The sequence below is a fragment of the Myxocyprinus asiaticus genome, chromosome 1 (assembly GCF_019703515.2).
Source record: "Myxocyprinus asiaticus isolate MX2 ecotype Aquarium Trade chromosome 1, UBuf_Myxa_2, whole genome shotgun sequence".
Taxonomy (NCBI): domain Eukaryota; kingdom Metazoa; phylum Chordata; class Actinopteri; order Cypriniformes; family Catostomidae; genus Myxocyprinus; species Myxocyprinus asiaticus.
The window spans coordinates 38798205-38817193 of record NC_059344.1 but is presented as its reverse complement, the minus strand read 5'-3'; the positions used below and the strand labels follow the sequence as shown (position 1 = coordinate 38817193).

The 18989-nt window shown below is 39.1% G+C and overlaps 1 protein-coding gene across 3 annotated transcripts in view; it reads right to left on the bottom strand.

Annotated features, from left to right (window-relative positions):
- LOC127444553 (extended synaptotagmin-2-like) overlaps positions 1-18989 on the bottom strand; it is a 46167-nt gene that overhangs the window by 16329 nt on the left and 10849 nt on the right. For 2 of the 3 annotated variants that reach the window (XM_051703976.1, XM_051703984.1), the window contains exons 4-13: positions 16397-16473; positions 16211-16283; positions 14751-14840; positions 8450-8505; positions 1626-1746; positions 1325-1501; positions 1087-1169; positions 961-1009; positions 403-492; positions 195-275 (exon numbers count right to left, since the gene is read on the bottom strand). In XM_051703976.1, the coding sequence (XP_051559936.1) occupies positions 195-275; positions 403-492; positions 961-1009; positions 1087-1169; positions 1325-1501; positions 1626-1746; positions 8450-8505; positions 14751-14840; positions 16211-16283; positions 16397-16473 (897 nt within the window). The remainder of the gene's footprint in view (positions 1-194; positions 276-402; positions 493-960; positions 1010-1086; positions 1170-1324; positions 1502-1625; positions 1747-8449; positions 8506-14750; positions 14841-16210; positions 16284-16396; positions 16474-18989) is intronic. The other variant, XM_051703994.1, reaches the window with a different exon arrangement.

Below are 18989 nucleotides of genomic sequence, written 5' to 3'. Positions count from 1 at the left end.
AACATATACACAACAAAACGTTCAACTACATCCTTGTAACATACGTAAACTGATACACATGAAAAAATACAAGACTTCTTTCTTCTTGAGGTATGAGATCACATCAGCCTATTTACGTACATAGGCAGATGATGTGCACGTGACGCACACACAAACACACACACATTAATAATACTGATTATTGCTGTTCTTACCGGCAAATTACTGGCAGAGTCCAGGTAAACAACTAGCAGAGCTGAAGAGAGACTGTCATTAGCCCTTATGTTCTTCAGAACCTGATGTGAGATTAAATGAGAATGATGATTAGAATCCACTGATCAAAAGGATTAGCTTTTGTTTTTTCCCCCATATAGTCTATCTGTGAGTTCATGAGTTTGTGTGGGTGTAAATGTGAATGCATACTTGATCTAGTTTTTCAGAACTTGGGTACAATGACAGCCATTCTAATCTCAGATGAAGCTTGCCAGTAGTAACTTCTTCCAAGTCAAACCACTGTGAAAAACCATGAGTGATCAGAGAACTGGAATGGCAGCTATGTTAAACAACATTCAACTCATTCCAAATCACAGATGAAATGTTTAAAATCTTTGAAGTTTTAAAGTTCCAAAGAAATGACAGCATGATACTCATTTTTATGTAAAACAAAAACAATGAAATCACTGACTGAAATACTGCGAAATTTTAACTCCACAGATTTACTTCTACCAAATTACACTGTAATTTAATGGTGGGGCACCACTAATGTATTTTAGTAGGCACTATGGGATGAATATGCCGTTCAAATGTGTATGTTTTCATCTTTGTTTGTAATTTGGACAAATCCAAATGTGAAATTGTGCATTGATCCAATGGTAGGCCATTAATGAGAGGATACTGAAATAAACCTGTTGGTGACATTTTCTGAGGATGTGAGGCGTACAGTAAATAAAACTTGTGAGAATGTGAGTGTGACTGTATTACCTCATCAACCTTCTGTTCCTTATGGAGCTCACTCAAGTCAATCATTAGACTGGAACAAAAATGAATAAATCATCAAAAAATGTCATGATAATAGAGAGGTTACATACAATGATGATAATATGGCACCTGCCCAAGAAGTCATCTTTATCTGGGTCTTCATCGAATAGCTCAATTTCCAGATTTTGTCCTGAATGTTCATATACTAGTGCCTGATAATGAAACACAATTACAAACACATACATGCAAACATTTTAGTTTTGTGCATGAGTATTACACTGCATCACAACATATCACTTTTTTGTTAGTTTGTAAGTGCAGTTAGGGCAGTAAGTGTCTCAGTGTGTGTCTGTGTAAATGTATTCACCTCATACACCTCGTTCCATTTGGGGTGCAGACATTCTTTGATGGTCTTGCTTCTGAAGAGCTGGTTACAGACCAGCAGCATGCCATATGGGTCAGACTTGCCTTTGATCAGCCCACCCAGATACGTGTCCTTGACTTCCAGATTCTGAGCTTCTAGAAAATGAATCCTAAGAACTCCCTGATGAGGGAGCGAGACAAAATTAGATGCAATAAAAGACTATATGAGATGTTACTGAATATTGATTTGAACAAAAATATGTAGGATTTGCTGAATAATGGACTCTGAGTGCGTGTGTGTTCACCTTTGGCATGGGGAAGCGGAGTTGTGCCAGTTCGACCTCACCTATCAGTGGTACAGTGATTCTGTTGGGCAGCACCATGTAACTGCTGATAATATCCTGAATCATGTGGTCTGAGAAGCCACTGCCAAAAAAGAAAATAATAAATAAATAATTTAGACATAATTTTCTTATGAAAGATGCTGTCAAAATTTCTAAATGTAGGTAGCTACATCGAAAACAGATAATAATAATAATTTGGACTGATGATTACTGTAATTAGAACAAGATTTCGCTCATGCCAACTGTTGGTTTGACAAAGAAAACAAATTAAAAAAAATTGCAAATCCTGCATCTCCTGGATTTATTGCTAAGACAATCGCCACATTCAAACACCCTCTGAATTGTCTCCCTGACTTGGAGCCAACAATTTTATAAAAACAATTACTCAGGATCATCTGACACTTTTCAGTCATGTGGTTTGTAACATTAGCTTAAGTACATTTTCATGAATTTCATGAGAGTCCTAGATCAGCATTTGGCACTACAGAACTGTATGCATCTAACTGGCCTCTGGCAACAAGTTCCAAGTTCCTCATTCCACTCTCTTGCATTTAATTTATCCAGTCTGTTTCTGGACAGCGCACTCACTTTGCTGAAAACCTTGCAGTTCTGCCAGTGCAGCTGTAACACACACCAGTAGGCAAGGCTTGAATGTAACTGTACTGACAGAAAAATTTAATTTGCCATGATTGTAGCAGGAGGGCCCAAGGTGCAAATGTATTTCTGTAAAGTACTGTTCTTTTCTGACACATGTACAAATATGTTGGAATTCTTTGCTAATTGCTGATCTCTAAAACATAGAGGTACAGTATTAAAGGAATATTCCGGGTTCAATACAAGTTAAGTTCAACCGACAGCATTTGTGGCATAATGTTAATTACCGCAAAAATTAATTTTGACTTGTCCCTCCTTTTTTTTTTTTTAAGCAAACAATTGAGATTACAGTGAGGCACTTACAATGGAAGTGAATTGGGCCAATTTTTAGAGGATTTAAAGGCAAACTTTTTAAGCTTATAATTTATAAAAGCATTTACATACATTAATTGTTCTATTAAAACTTTTCATGAATTATTTGAGTCTTGTGGCTGTACTTTTGAAACAGTGAGTATTTTAATGTTCAAAAATTGGCCCCCATTCACTTCCATTTGTGTCTCACTTCAACCCAGATTTTTGCTATTTTTAAAGAAAAGGAGGGGCAAGTCAAAATTAATTTTTGTGGTAATCAATATAATGCCACAAATGCTGTCGATTGAGCTTAACTTGTATTGAACCCGGAATATTCCTTTAAATAAAATTGTGTAAAATTATACTAGAGACAACATTATACTATATTATTTTAGTTGTATTTGTTTCTGTACAAATGGCAGCACAATTAACCATTAAACATTATATTAAAACCCAACACAAGACTGTTTTATGCTCCTCTTTTGTCTTGTGTTGTACAGAGAGTCTATATCTTAAAATCCTGAGGTAGTGTTATACAGGTGCATCTCAATAAATTAGAATGTCGTGGAAAAGTTCATTTATTTCAGAAATTCAACTCAAATTGTGAAACTCGTGTATTAAATAAATTCAATGCACACAGACTGAAGTAGTTTAAGTCTTTGGTTCTTTTAATTGTGATGATTTTGGCTCATATTTAACAAAAACCCACCAATTCACTATCTCAAAAAATTAGAATACATCATAAGACCAATAAAAAAAACATTTTTAGTGAATTGTTGGCCTTCTGGAAAGTATGTTCATTTACTGTATATGTACTCAATACTTGGTAGGGGCTCCTTTTGCTTTAATTACTGCCTCAATTCGGCTTGGCATGGAGGTGATCAGTTTGTGGCACTGCTGAGGTGGTATGGAAGCCCAGGTTTCTTTGACAGTGGCCTTCACCTCATCTGCATTTTTTGGTCTCTTGTTTCTCATTTTCCTCTTGACAATACCCCATAGATTCTCTATGGGGTTCAGGTCTGGTGAGTTTGCTGGCCAGTCAAGCACACCAACACCATGGTCATTTAACCAACTTTTGGTGCTTTTGGCAGTGTGGGCAGGTGCCAAATCCTGCTGGAAAATGAAATCAGCATCTTTAAAAAGCTGGTCAGCAGAAGGAAGCATGAAGTGCTCCAAAATTTCTTGGTAAACAGGTGCAGTGACTTTGGTTTTCAAAAAACACAATGGACCAACACCAGCAGATGACATTGCACCCCAAATCATCACAGACTGTGGAAACTTAACACTGGACTTCAAGCAACTTGGGCTATGAGCTTCTCCACCCTTCCTCCAGACTCTAGGACCTTGGTTTCCAAATGAAATACAAAACTTGCTCTCATCTGAAAAGAGGACTTTGGACCACTGGGCAACAGTCCAGTTCTTCTTCTCCTTAGCCCAGGTAAGACGCCTCTGACGTTGTCTGTGGTTCAGGAGTGGCTTAACAAGAGGAATACGACAACTGTAGCCAAATTCCTTGACACTGTTCCTTGTCTGTGTGTGGTGGCTCTTGATGCCTTGACCCCAGCCTCAGTCCATTCCTTGTGAAGTTCACCCAAATTCTTGAATCGATTTTGCTTGACAATCATAAGGCTGCGGTTCTCTCGGTTGATTGTGCATCTTTTTCTTCCACACTTTTTCCTTCCACTCAACTTTCTGTTAACATGCTTGGATACAGCAATCTGTGAACAGCCAGCTTCTTTGGCAATGAATGTTTGTGGCTTACCCTCCTTGTGAAGGGTGTCAATGATTGTCTTCTGGACAACTGTCAGATCAGCAGTCTTCCCCATGATTGTGTAGCCTAGTGAACCAAACTGAGAGACCATTTTGAAGGCTCAGGAAAACTTTGCAGGTGTTTTGAGTTGATTAGCTGATTGGCATGTCACCATATTCTAATTTTTTGAGATAGTGAATTGGTGGGTTTTTGTTAAATGTGAGCCAAAATCGTCACAATTAAAAGAACCAAAGACTTAAACTACTTCAGTCTGTGTGCATTGAATTTATTTAATACACGAGTTTCACAATTTGAGTTGAATTACTGAAATAAATGAACTTTTCCACGACATTCTAATTTATTGAGATGCACCTGTACAGTGTGGAGCAGTGACTACAGCGAAAACAAAAGTGATATTATGTACTGGACAAAAGGGAATAAAGTTTCTACTTAATTAAAATAGTTCAAAATCAAAATGCATCAGCATACAGATAATCAATCAGCAACCAACTAAGTTTAATGGACAAAAATTATTAAATCAGTCTGTATTAGCACTAGAAGTCTATGTTGTGGCCAGTGCAGCAATTGAAACTGAAACTGAATCAACATTACCATCATTTTTTTTTTTTTTTCAGACTACATCACTATCAAGCAATCATAATCTTTTGCATCATGGCAATGTTTAAGTTAACGCACAAAAACAATTCTGGGCCATAAATGTCCCCCACAAAGCTATGAAGAAAAACATCAGAAGATCTGAGCTTAACAATAACAATACCATTACACTACCGGTCCAAAGTTTTGAAACACTTGACTGAAATGTTTCTTATGATCTTAAAAATCTTTTGATCTGAAGGCGTATGCTTAAATGTTTGAAATTAGTTTTGTAGACAAAAATATAATTGTGCCAACATATTAATTTATTTCATTACAAAACTAATAAGATATTGTTCTAAAAAATCTTTGTTTGTGTTCTGCTGAAGAAAGAAATCCATACACATCTGGGATGGCATGAGGGTGAGTAAATCATGAGAGAATTTTCATATTTGGGTGAACTATTCCTTTAAATAAAAAGCGTGAGTTGACAAACTAAAGTCATGATACACAAATCAAACTACAAATACAAAAATGCTGAATGCATTTAAGAGCTAAACTCTATAGCAGCTCTTCAATACACTAACCTTTATGAACTGTACATACAGTACACAAGCGCTGTCACTGACTGGCTGACAGATCTACCCTGCAGTAAAGCATTAAAAGCTGGTATCTGATAAATGACAGCAATTAAACAAGAAAAAGTTAAAAATACAACCATGCCCACAGACCACCGCTGTGTTAGGGAACAACTAGAGCTGTGTAATTACTCTCCCACCAGTGTGTGTCTGCACGATCAGCACAACCAGAGGTGCAACAATCATGAATCTCTTCCCACTTTTACTGCAAACATCATCTTGCAGCAACACATTAAGGTTTCACCCACTAATCTGGAATTCCAGTGCTCGTTTAGATCATGTTTCTTTGGTTAATGTTTCTGATAAATAATTGTAATGACATTGTGAATGCTTTAGAGGGCAACACAGTTGATGTATATCCAAGATCTAAATAATTAGTAAGGTAGTTTGAGTTCATAATGCGGCCTTGCAGACTGGACTAGACTGTGGACTTTAAAATTAAAATCTTGTCCTAATGCTAACAATTCCACTCTGATTTAATATCTACTGTCTCTGAAGTGAGCGGTGCAAGTATAAACATGATTACAAAGGTATTCGTCCAAAAGCAAATCCCGGTTTATAATGCAGCATACTCAAATCCTTTCAAATAAATTTAAACACAAACAATCCAGTATACCTGAAGTTATAATTTTGAGCCCTGAGCAATTTTGATATTGGATGTAGTTTGCAAATTCATAGATGAAGGAAACTTTAGTAGTCCAATTACTAATTTCTTACATTTAACCAGCCAAAGTCAACACACATTGCTGAACAAATGCTCTGTACTATTAAACTGCTCAAGACCCCCTGGTTTATTTATCTGTGGATGACAACCAAGAGGGCCTTTAAAGCAAATCAAAACAGTTACAGAACTAGCAGCATCACCAAGACAAAAATAATCATTGGGTCAGTCCATCTCAAGTGATCCAATACATTTTTTTTTTTTTTTGTGTGTTTACCTGTATGTATTGGTATTGCAAAACCACCAGTTTTTATTTTTATTTTACTTGGTTTAACCACGACGGCCATCTTTGTGTCATGAAAAAAATTCCTTATGACTTTGGTTGTGATATTGATGGCACTTTCATTAAACCATCCAACACTGTAAAAAAATTAGGTATCATCTTTGATCCCTCCCTCACTTTTGAAGCTCATATTAAATGTGTATCTAAAATTGCCTTCTTTCACCTTCGCCACATTGCTCGCCTTCGTCCCTTTATCAATCTCAAAGATGCCGAAACACTGGGTCATGCATTTATATCCTCACGTCTTGACTATTGCAATGCCCTCTTCATTGGTTTACCTTGCTAACTCTATTGCTAGGCTGCAATATATTCAAAATTCTGCTGCTAGAACATATGCTTACACATTCCAAGCGCTCAGCTCATATTACTCCATTCCTGTTTGAACATGAACGGGTTGTTTATGTTTGTTTTCCCCCTTGTGGGAGTTTTGGTTGAGTTTTTCCCCTTTATTTTGTATTGAATAAATTCCCTTTTATTTCTTCAACTCTGCGCCTCTGCCAGAGTTTTTTTTCTCAATCTGGTTCTTCTGCCCGCTAGCGCACAGAGCGCATAAGAAGAATGTGCAGGGTATGGCAGGAGGACAAGTCAATGTGGGTATATGCCCTTGAGTTTTTATCATTGTCCTCGGTCTGGGATACGATTAGACCTGCCTAATCAATCTCTTTTGGGCAGGTCTGAATGAACATTTTAGATCTTGGGTCCCAGATCAGGATGAGGATGGAGGTTTTCTCGAGGCAGTCAGGCAGGCTATGAAATGGGAGGAGTTTGTTTCAGCCTGTGCCTCAGAGGACTTCCATTCCTCATCCCAACCAGAGGACAGCAGTAGTGCCCCTCTGCCCAGAAGAGGAGAAGGAGGGCACTTACTCCTCAGTCGCTGCCAGCGTCCACGGCCACGGAGGCCGTTCCCCAGTCGCTGCCAGCGTCCACGGCCACGGAGGCCGTTCCCCAGTCGCTGCCAGCGTCCACGGCCACGGAGGCCGTTCCCCAGTCGCTGCCAGCGTCCACGGCCACGGAGGCCGTTCCCCAGTCGCTGCCAGCGTCCACGGCCACGGAGGCCGTTCCCCAGTCGCTGCCAGCGCTCCCGGCCACGGAGGCCGTTCCCCAGTCGCTACCAGCGCTCCCGGCCACGGAGGCCGTTCCCCAGTCGCTGCCAGTGCCCACGACCAAGGAGGTCGTTCCCCTGTCACTGCCAGTGCCCACGACCATGGAGGTCGTTCCCCGTCACTGCCTGTGCTCACAACCACGCAGGCCATTCCCCTGTCACTGCCAGTACCCCCAGCCACAGAAGCCTTCCCCTGTCACTGCCAGTGCCCCCAGCCACAGAGGCCATTCCCCTGTCACTGCCAGTGCCCCCAGCCATGGAGGCCGTTCCCCTGTCACTGCCAGTGCCCCCAGCCATGGAGGCCGTTCCCCTGTCACTGCCAGTGCCCCCAGCCACGGAGGACATTCCCCCTCTGCCCTGAGGCCACCTCCCAGATCACCAGACCCCGCCTTTGCCCTGAGGTCTCCTCCCAGGCCGCCAGACCCCACCTCTGCCCTGAGGCATCCTCCCAGACACAAAATGTGCCGTGACACAAAGATGGCCGTCATGGTTAAACCAAGTAAAATAAAAATACAAAACTGGTGGTTTTGCAATACCAATATACAGAGGTAATCACTCAAAAAAAATTAGGAAAATTAAAAATGGTCAAGCAACCTGTATTGGACCACTTGAGATGGACTGACCTCATGACAATAATCACAGGTTTTGTAAGACGCTTTGTGGGACTGGAGTCAAGTTACAAAGCTTTCCAAGAAACAAAAATTGTTTAGCTAAGTAAATGACAAAACAATCCACTGAAGAAGTTAACTTACTTTAGCCCTGGAATGTCCAATATGTTTGTGAGGCCAGTCCAGTTTATGTCTAATAGCTGAATGAGAAAAAGAGTTAGGCATATAGGTAAGTTGCATAAATAAATGTGGAGAAAATGCAGTTATACCTGTTCAGCAGAGAAAGATAAATCACAGCACAAAACAATAAACAAGTCTGAACATGCCTGGAGCTAATATTATAATATTATTGGTGGTAATATTGTACCACCAGTGCTTTCAATGGCAGTGAAGTCCCACTGTAATTTGAGCACATAAAAAGCAATGCTATGAACTGTTCAATGTGAGAGACTGAAAACTGTACAGCAGTAAAAGAGAAGAGAGAGAGGGGGAAAGCACTAAAAATGGGGAGATATGTAATCTAAAATGTACTCTTAGCTTGTTTTCCTCCAGGAGTTTGCTTCAAGGTGCCACTGGCACTGCAGAGGACTATCTGAAGAAGAGCGGCTGCCTCTGCAGTGCATCAGAAAACTACAGTCAGACTGCAGGACACTGGATACAACACTCAAACCACTTCAGTGCTCATACACCTGCCTCATTCAAGCCCAGAAAGAGCCCCAAGAGTGCCAGAAATTGTGCTAAAATCACATTGAGCTGCCCTGCTACTAATCTGGTACTGACTGACTGACTGTAGAATCTACACTACCAGTCAAAAGTTTTGAAACACTTACTCATTCTTTATTATAATTTTTTTTCCTTCACATTTTAGAATAATAGTAAAGTCATCAAAACTATGGAATAACATAAATGGAACAATGGGAATTATTTTGTGACTAAACAAAATCCAAAATAAATCAAAACTGAGTATATTTTAGCATCTTCAAAGTAGTCACCCTTTGCCTAGAATTTGCAGACATGTACTCTTGACATTTTCTCAACCAACTTCTTGAGGTATCACCCTGGGATGCTTTTTAAACAGTATTGAAGGAGTTCCCATCTATGTTGGGCACTTATTGGCTGCTTTTCTTTATTATTTGGTCCAAGTCATCAATTTCATAAAACATTTTTTTTTTTTTTACATTTTATAATGAAATAAATGAATATGTTGGCACAATTATATTTTTGTTTTCAAAAATTTAAGCATACGCCTTCAGATCAAAAGATTTTTAAGATCATGAGAAACATTTCAGTCAAGTTTCAAAACTTTTGACCAGTAGTGTAGGTCAGTGACACCGACTGTCTGTCACTGCTACATGTGGTAAAGAGTTGTTAAAATCATTTTTTTGCCAATTAGCAAATCTTTAAATAGAGAATCTTGCAAATCCTCATTTATTGCTATTGCCATGGGAACTGCTGCCATGATTGAGGGGAATATCCTCCTTTGAGACACAGACCACTTGGCTCAGCTAGCCTCAAACATGGACAAATCTGTTTATTGAAAAGTATCACATTTCGTTCCCAATCCACTAAAAGGCAATGAAATGGATTTGTCTCATTTAAAAACCTCTGCTGACACTGACAATATCAGAGAGTGGGCATGTGGGTTTCCTCTGGGAGTTTAGAGCACTCAGAATGAAGTCACTTGGGAGCTTTTTGCTAAACATGACCAAAATCCATCATAGTGGAATCGGAATAGAGTTTAACACAAAGCTGTTTTCCTTTTTTATACGATGAGATCAATCCACTTCGGCATGGAGTTTGGGGGAGAAGACATGGATATTGGAAGTTAATCTTAAAAAAATACATCTGTGTCCAAGCACACTAACATTAAACAATGAGCAGAACTGAATTTATCTAGTATATATACACTATATTGCCAAAAGTATTCGCTCACCCATCCAAATAATTGAATTCAGGTGTTCCAATCACTTCCATGGCCACAGGTGTATAAAATGAAGCACCTAGGCATGTAGACTGCTTCTACAAACATTTGTGAAAGAATGGGCCACTCTCAGGAGCTCAGTGAATTCCAGCGTGGTACTGTGATAGGATGCCACCTGTGCAACAAGTCCAGTCATGAAATTTCCTCGCTACTAAATATTCCACAGTCAACTGTCAGTGGTATTATAACAAAGTGGAAGTGATTGGGAATGACAGCAACTCAGCCACGAAGTGGTAGGCCACGTAAAATGACAGAGCGGGGTCAGCGGATGCTGAGGCGCATAGTGCGCAGAGGTCGCCAACTTTCTGCAGAGTCAATCGCTACAGACCTCCAAAGTTCATGTGGCCTTCAGATTAGCTCAAGAACAGTGCGTAGAGAGCTTCATGGAATGGGTTTCCATGGCCGAGCTGCTGCATCCAAGCCATACATCACCAAGTGCAATGCAAAGCGTCGGATGCAGTGGTGTAAAGCACGCCGCCACTGGACTCTAGAGCAGTGGAGACATGTTCTCTGGAGTGACGAATCAGGCTTCTCCATCTGGCAATCTGATGGACGAGTCTGGGTTTGGCGGTTGCCAGGAGAACGGTACTTGTCTGACTGCATTGTGCCAACTGTGAAGTTTGGTGGAGGGGGGATTATGGTGTGGGGTTGTTTTTCAGGAGCTGGGCTTGGCCCCTTAGTTCCAGTGAAAGGAACTCTGAATGCTTCAGCATACCAAGAGATTTTGGACAATTCCATGCTCCCAACTTTGTGGGAACAGTTTGGGGATGGCCCCTTCCTGTTCCAACATGACTGCGCACCAGTGCACAAAGCAAGGTCCATAAAGACATGGATGAGCGAGTTTGGTGTGGAAGAACTTGACTGGCCTGCACAGAGTCCTGACCTCAACCCGATAGAGCACCTTTGGGATGAATTAGAGCGAAGACTGCGAGCCAGGCCTTCTCGTCCAACATCAGTGTCTGACCTCACAAATGCGCTTCTGGAAGAATGGTCAAAAATTCCCATAAACACACTCCTAAACCTTGTGGAAAGCCTTCCCAGAAGAGTTGAAGCTGTTATAGCTGCAAAGGGTGGGCCGACGTCATATTAAACCCTATGGATTAAGAATGGGATGTCAATTAAGTTCATATGCGTCTAAAGGCAGATGAGCGAATACTTTTGGCAATATAGTGTATATTATATATACACACACCAACACACAACCCTTTATGCAATGAAACAGAGATGGGACGTTTAACTGAAATAAAGTCAATTGCAGATTTTATATGGTGGAATTTAATGACTGAAGGTCAACATTGGTAAATAAACTGAGATTAAAGGTGCTAAATGTAATATTTTTACTGTACTAAATCATAAAGTGACCATAATATTTCATTAGAGAATTAGGAAACATGCTAAGTTGAAATACTGACTTCTCTGATAACAATGCTACAGCCAGTATATTCTACTTTGAAGTTTTCATTCCTGTTTATGCCGGAATTTCTGTTTATGTTTTGGTCTGTGTGATCCCGCCCACTGCCCACTCACCAATAGTATTTCGACATTGCCGGGTTGTCAGATTTGAACAAGTTTGCAGGCAAACAACACTGTGTGCTGCAGCCATGGAAGCCATCAAACGAACTGGATCAGATATAACAGATTCCACCCGACCTAAAAAGTCTCACCATCTGTCTAAAAACCACCATGACCAGAGGTGTAGTAAAACAAGGATAAATATTGGAGATGCCTTTGGAAGCTGGAGACAGCTTAAAGCCCAGAAATCCTGAGTTGGCAAATTTTCTCCTTAAAAGGTAAACATTGAGCGTCACCTAAAATTAGCTATCTAATTTATCTCGGCTACTAGTAGGGATGGACATTTTGGGTAAATTCAACATTTGAGTACTTGCATTCATACTCTGTGTTTCATGTGTAGCCTGGTTTCAAGGCAGCGAGACACAGCTGGTGAAGCTGGCGACTAATGCGGTGGAGCGGACGGGCCATGATTGTTTACGACCTCGGCAACAACAAGCGTGACAGAAAAATACAACAGAAACCACAAGCTTGACTCAAAATTTACTCAATTTACGAATGCGATTATACGTTTAATGAATACTGACGTCCAAATTGAGTAACGTTACTAATGCCTATCCCTAGCTACTTGCTACAGTTTTTATCTATCTAATCTAATGTAAACCTTACATCCGTTTTAGAAGAGTTTATTGTATTTTGTATCTGAATCAATGAATGTGGCAACCCGCATGAGCTTCGAGTCTAGGGCGGGGCAGACAACTCTCCAATATTTTGAATTTGGACTGCAGTACCCATTTCAAACGCTTGTTGTCAATCTTACATATAGCACCTTTAAGAGTGCTGGGGAAAGTTAGTGCATTATTTATTTACAAGTTTACATAAAGTGCAGTGTTTGCATTTTCCTGTGTGTTTGGTTTATTTTGAGGAATATAGAATCTGTGTCTGTGCTTTGAGTAAGATGAGTACAGAGCATTGTTGCAGAATTCCACCTCCATTTGATATCTTCTTTAATTATATACTGTATACCAGGTGTTCTCAACGGGGGCGGTACTGCCCCCCAGGGGGCGTTCCAAAGATGCCAGCGGGCGCTGAGAGCAAATTAGTAGAGAGGGGGGCATTAGGTTACAAATGGGGGGTGTTTATCAGTCATAATAATCAAATATATCGTCAAGTTCCTCTTTGCATTAAAACGTTTATCTAGACTTGGAGTATATCGGTTGGTTCTCAATTATATGGGTTGGTATGCAACCGCGGTTCATCTGATTTTGAAGTCTAGCGATGCATCTGAAGTATCTGGTTTAGCAGCGACAAATACACAGGTGGAGGCACAACCTCGGCAAATGCACCTGTATGGCTCTGTAGATGGATACGGCTCAATGGATAGAGCAGCGTGAGTGCAAAGCTCTTAAAGCTCAAGCTCTTAAACTCGTAGCTTTGTGAGAATCAGTGAGGAAGCAAGCCGCGAGAAGCGGAAACCATTTGAATTCAGCACAGAATTCTACATCACCACCCTTGAATTTACTATCGTAACATTAACTGTACTTTAGGCAGAAACAAATTGATAATAAATGGTACAGTATATTGTACTAAAAGAATAGTCCCAAAGAAAGTCAAACCTGATAGAAAAAAAACAATATTGAGGCGGATACACTATGTCTCACACAAGGCAAAGGGTAAATGTTTAATGAATGTTTGCATATTTATGCAAATAACTTGCTAATCACTTTCCACAATACTTGAATTTTGTATTTTTTTCTTTGCTTTCACTCGGATTCTTCTTCAATCTGGTCGTCGATACAACAGCTTACACTGAGATAGTGCCACTAAATATACACAACAACGGCTCCACGTACATGTCCCAAAGCTAGAAAACACAACGGAGGTCAGGATTTTCACTTAAAAATTACTTTCAGGTTTCTCACCAAATTTCTCACCCAAACCTTCAGAAGACTTGGAAAATGACGCATTGAGCTGCATGTATTACTTTTATTATACTTTGGGGTCCTTTGAGGCTGTAAAGTCAGTCACAATAGACTGCTATTGTATTGAAAAGATGGACTGTAATAATCAGTCAAATTTCTCCTTTTATGTTCTACATAAGAAAGTCATACAGGTTTGGAACAACATAAATTATGACAGAATTTTCATTTTGGTGAACTCTTCTGAAATTCTATCAGCCAAGACCTTGTACTTCTAATTCAGAAATAACACATTCATTTTCAAACCAATTCCGCCTTTTTTCATGCTTTGTCTTCTGCATTCATCGCTGAGGACTTTGAAAACAAAGTGGCCATCATTACAGAAAATATTACTGCTTTTTAACAATTACAATGCAATTACCTGTCCCTTCAAATCCCACCATAGGGTGCACCTTCCCTAGGCCTAATTCTCACCTTACATGAATCCTTAAAAACAGTGCTCAAAACCTGACCTCGCATATATGGGTAGGTGACATGACATTTCAAGAAGTGGCAACAATTTCCTGGACTGTGACATGAGGTAATTAAAAAAAAAACAATTTTCTTATATCATACGTGCATTTTTTATGAACTCATATTAACTGAGAGACTACAAGGCCAGTAACATCAAGTAAATTATATACTTCACCATATTCAGTACATTCATATAAATTCGTACCTACTGTACAATCTTTGCAAGGAATAAATGTTGAATATTGAATTTAAAAAAAAAGTTGATATAAGTTAAATGTATGTGTAAACATTGTAAGGTGCTTTGGTAAGTCAGTGTCTGATAAAGACATAAGACAAAATGTTATATCATATATTGCTATTAGAGCTAAATAACTGTTCAAAACAGTAGCTGAAAGAAGAAGTTAATTTATATGCCATGGTACACTACAAAAAAATCCTCAAACTGGTTTCTAGATAGCTATAACATGCTAACTTTAATGAAGTAACAGCAATGTCCAACTCTGGTATAAGTTTATGAACTCACTGGTTTCTTTAGGAAGAAGAGAGAAAGAGCCCCAACCAGCGGCATGTTCCCCAAAAGTGGTTCAAGAATTACCCGAAGCACTCCATGTAGCTAGTTATGCACACACACAGAGAGACAAGGAAAAAAGCACATTAAATGTTGAAACACAAATGCATAAATAAGACAGGATACTTACAGGAGGTTTTGTATATGTTTTTCAGAAACTAATTGCTAATGTAATCTTAAATATCTCCCTAAAAGGTGTTAAAAGAGGTAAAAGAGAATTGGCATTCACCAGATATGAATGAAAGCTCTGCTGCCTTAATAAGGAAGAACTGGTTTTCATTTGTTTACCTATCAGTGTAGAGAACCTCAATCTAAGTAAGAACAGTACTATTGTACATCAAATAAACCACTATGTCCCTCAGGATAATGATGAATGTTTCAGTATCTTGAGACTTGTGCGTTTATTTATTTAACTGCTGACAGCGTTCCACATGCTCTGTGAAATATTTTAAGGGCATTTACTGTACCTTCATCACTTCAGCTCTGAGCAACAGAACTATGAGCTTTTGTTTGGACACTCCGACCTTTCATTACCTAAGAGCTCCCAATCAGAACATTCAAGTGAAAGGCCTTGCTCAAGCAATCCTTTCTGGCTACTAAAATTGGACAAATGGAGATGAGTTATATACCATTCTCAGCTAGTGTATATATTCAGGCCTAGTGTATATATTCAGGTATTTTTCTGCTGAGTATCTTTCTGTAACACAGTGACTGTGGCTTAAGTGTTGCATTTTTAATGCTGTGAAAGGCTCGCCAGCTGATCAGATTGATCTGTGAAAGAACTGTGACAATAACCAGCCTTTTATAACTAACTCCGCAACAATATTTTTCCTACTTGTTATTAATTTAGTACTCTCTAATTTGAATACACAATTTCAGCCAACAGTCAGTCAACTATCTGTATATACAGTACAGTAAAAAATTACATCATACATGGTATCACATAGAGATTACTCGGCAATGTATTAGTGACAGAATTAAACAACCACATAACTTATGTACAAAACGGTCAATGTGTGAACATGCATACAGGTATGTATATGTGTGTGTATGTGTGTGTGTGTATCTGATCCTCCACTACAAACAGTACAAGGACATTTCAGTATTTGTTTACACCTATAAATACACACACCCATTCTGTAAAAATAGGCTTTGTTCAGGCGACAAGAATTCCTTCCATGAAACATGTGGTTGCATTACAATAAAGGAAAGAACTTCTCTGTGTCCACCACATTAACTGTGTAGCCTTGGCTAACATAATCCATTGAGTCATGGAGACAAACTCAACAGAAGATGCCACACATAAGAGAGTATATCTGCTGTACATCTGTTATGAACACATTATTCTATGTAGCACAATTCTACTGCATTGTTGTGGCACAATAATCACTGTATTATGAGATTTAACAATATACCTGTATACTTTTGATCCCTGCTCTACAGTAGTACCTTTTCACATCCACATCGATTTCAGTATTTCCAACATAGCTGTAAAAGAAAAGACAAACATAAAACCCTTTAGCACAAGAAAGATGCTTACCTTAAATAAAAGAACAAAATGTATCAAATGATATGAGAAAGGTTTATCAAAGTGATATCACCTGATCTGGAAGTCCATGATGATCTGCCGTTTGTCCACATTCTCAGTATAAATTTTGACCCCATTGATCCTGAGAGGCTGCAATAGAGATGAGCACAACTGCCCAGTCAGGGGGGTTGACATTTCATTAACCAGCATGCATTCCCCCACACAGCCCTGACAACATAAACTATTTCCATGTGACAGCTGGTCAGCTGTCTTTTCCAAACGCAAAAGGTTTACATTTATTACATCAACCTTCCCACTCCAGGTGCGGTATTGATCCTTTTTAGTAGCAAGTTAAGCAATGATAATCACTGAATAAAATTTGAGACATAGACCAAACTAGCTAGAAGGATACATTGATTGGCTTATATTTTCATCCAAACAATATACTGTATTATAATTATACTTTAAGTAACTCTCCAAAAAGGAAGAAAGAATGCAGATACGTTAATGTGTACACATTTTAAGTTGTTTAAGTAAAGACAAATCTGGACACATGCATCTCCTTATATGATATCACATGATATTTTGGCAGTACATTTTAGTGAAGTAAACAAAAGTCCACTTTGCACAAGTACCCTACATGATCTTCACAACAGAAAATTTTAAGTGTGTTTTCAAATAATGCCTAGTCTATATCCACACAGTTTAAGGAAGTGCACACCGATTCATGAAGCAGTAAGAAACAGATTTGCCTGACTAGCTTGTTTGCATTCAAATTGTTTGGGGCAGTTATCTTAAAGATATTTCTAGCAAGCACAGGTCAAATTTACTGAATTCTATAATTCTATATAATTCTGTCATAAAAATACATACAAAATGGGGTTCACACTCTAACTGTATTAGCCTGGATTTGAAAGGTATGGCTAATAAAATTATATTACTGGATTATTTTGTCTCCAAACTGTAGTACTATATCAATATTATGTTTTTTTATTTTTATATATATATATATATATATATATATATATATATACAGGTGCATCTCAATAAATTAGAATGTTGTGGAAAAGTTCATTTATTTCAGTAATTCAACTCAAATTGTGAAACTCGTGTATTAAATAAATTCAATGCACACAGACTGAAGTAGTTTAAGTCTTTGGTTCTTTTAATTGTGATGATTTTGGCTCACATTTAACAAAAACCCACCAATTCACTATCTCAAAAAATTAGAATACATCATAAGACCAATAAAAAAAACATTTTAGTGAATTGTTGGCCTTCTGGAAAGTATGTTCATTTACTGTATATGTACTCAATACTTGGTAGGGGCTTCTTTTGCTTTAATTACTGCCTCAATTTGGCGTGGCATGGAGGTGATCAGTTTGTGGCACTGCTGAGGAGGTATGGAAGCCCAGGTTTCTTTGACAGTGGCCTTCAGCTCATCTGCATTTTTTGGTCTCTTGTTTCTCATTTTCCTCTTGACAATACCCCATAGATTCTCTATGGGGTTCAGGTCTGGTGAGTTTGCTGGCCAGTCAAGCACACCAACACCATGGTCATTTAACCAACTTTTGGTGCTTTTGGCAGTGTGGGCAGGTGCCAAATCCTGCTGGAAAATGAAATCGGCATCTTTAAAAAGCTGGTCAGCAGAAGGAAGCATGAAGTGCTCCAAAATTTCTTGGTAAACGGGTGCAGTGACTTTGGTTTTCAAAAAACACAATGGACCAACACCAGCAGATGACATTGCACCCCAAATCATCACAGACTGTGGAAACTTAACACTGGACTTCAAGCAACTTGGGCTATGAGCTTCTACACCCTTCCCCCAGACTCTAGGACCTTGGTTTCCAAATGAAATACAAAACTTGCTCTCATCTGAAAAGAGGACTTTGGACCACTGGGCAACAGTCCAGTTCTTCTTCTCCTTAGCCCAGGTAAGACGCCTCTGACATTGTCTGTGGTTCAGGAGTGGCTTAACAAGAGGAATACGACAACTGTAGCCAAATTCCTTGACATGTCTGTGTGTGGTGGCTCTTGATGCCTTGACCCCAGCCTCAGTCCATTCCTTGTGAAGTTCACCCAAATTCTTGAATCGATTTTGCTTGACAATCACAAGGCTGCGGTTCTCTCTGTTGGTTGTGCATCTTTTTCTTCCACACCTTTTCCTTCCACTCAACTTTCTGTTAACATGCTTGGATACAGCACTCTGTGAACAGCCAGCTTCTTTGGCAATGAATGTTTGTGGTTTACCCTCCTTGTGAAGGGTGTCAATGATTGTCTTCTGGACAACTGTCAGATCAGCAGATTGTGTAGCCTAGTGAACCAAACTGAGAGACCATTTTGAAGGCTCAGGAAACCTTTGCAGGTGTTTTGAGTTGATTAGCTGATTGGCATGTCACCATATTCTAATTTTTTGAGATAGTGAATTGGTGGGTTTTTGTTAAATGTGAGCCAAAATCATCACAATTAAAAGAACCAAAGACTTAAACTACTTCAGTCTGTGTGCACTGAATTTATTTAATACACGAGTTTCACAATTTGAGTTGAATTACTGAAATAAATGAACTTTTCCATGACATTCTAATTTATTGAGATGCACCTGTATATATATAAATAAAGATTTTTTTGTAGGCAAAGAGAATACTACAAAACTAAAATTTTAAAAA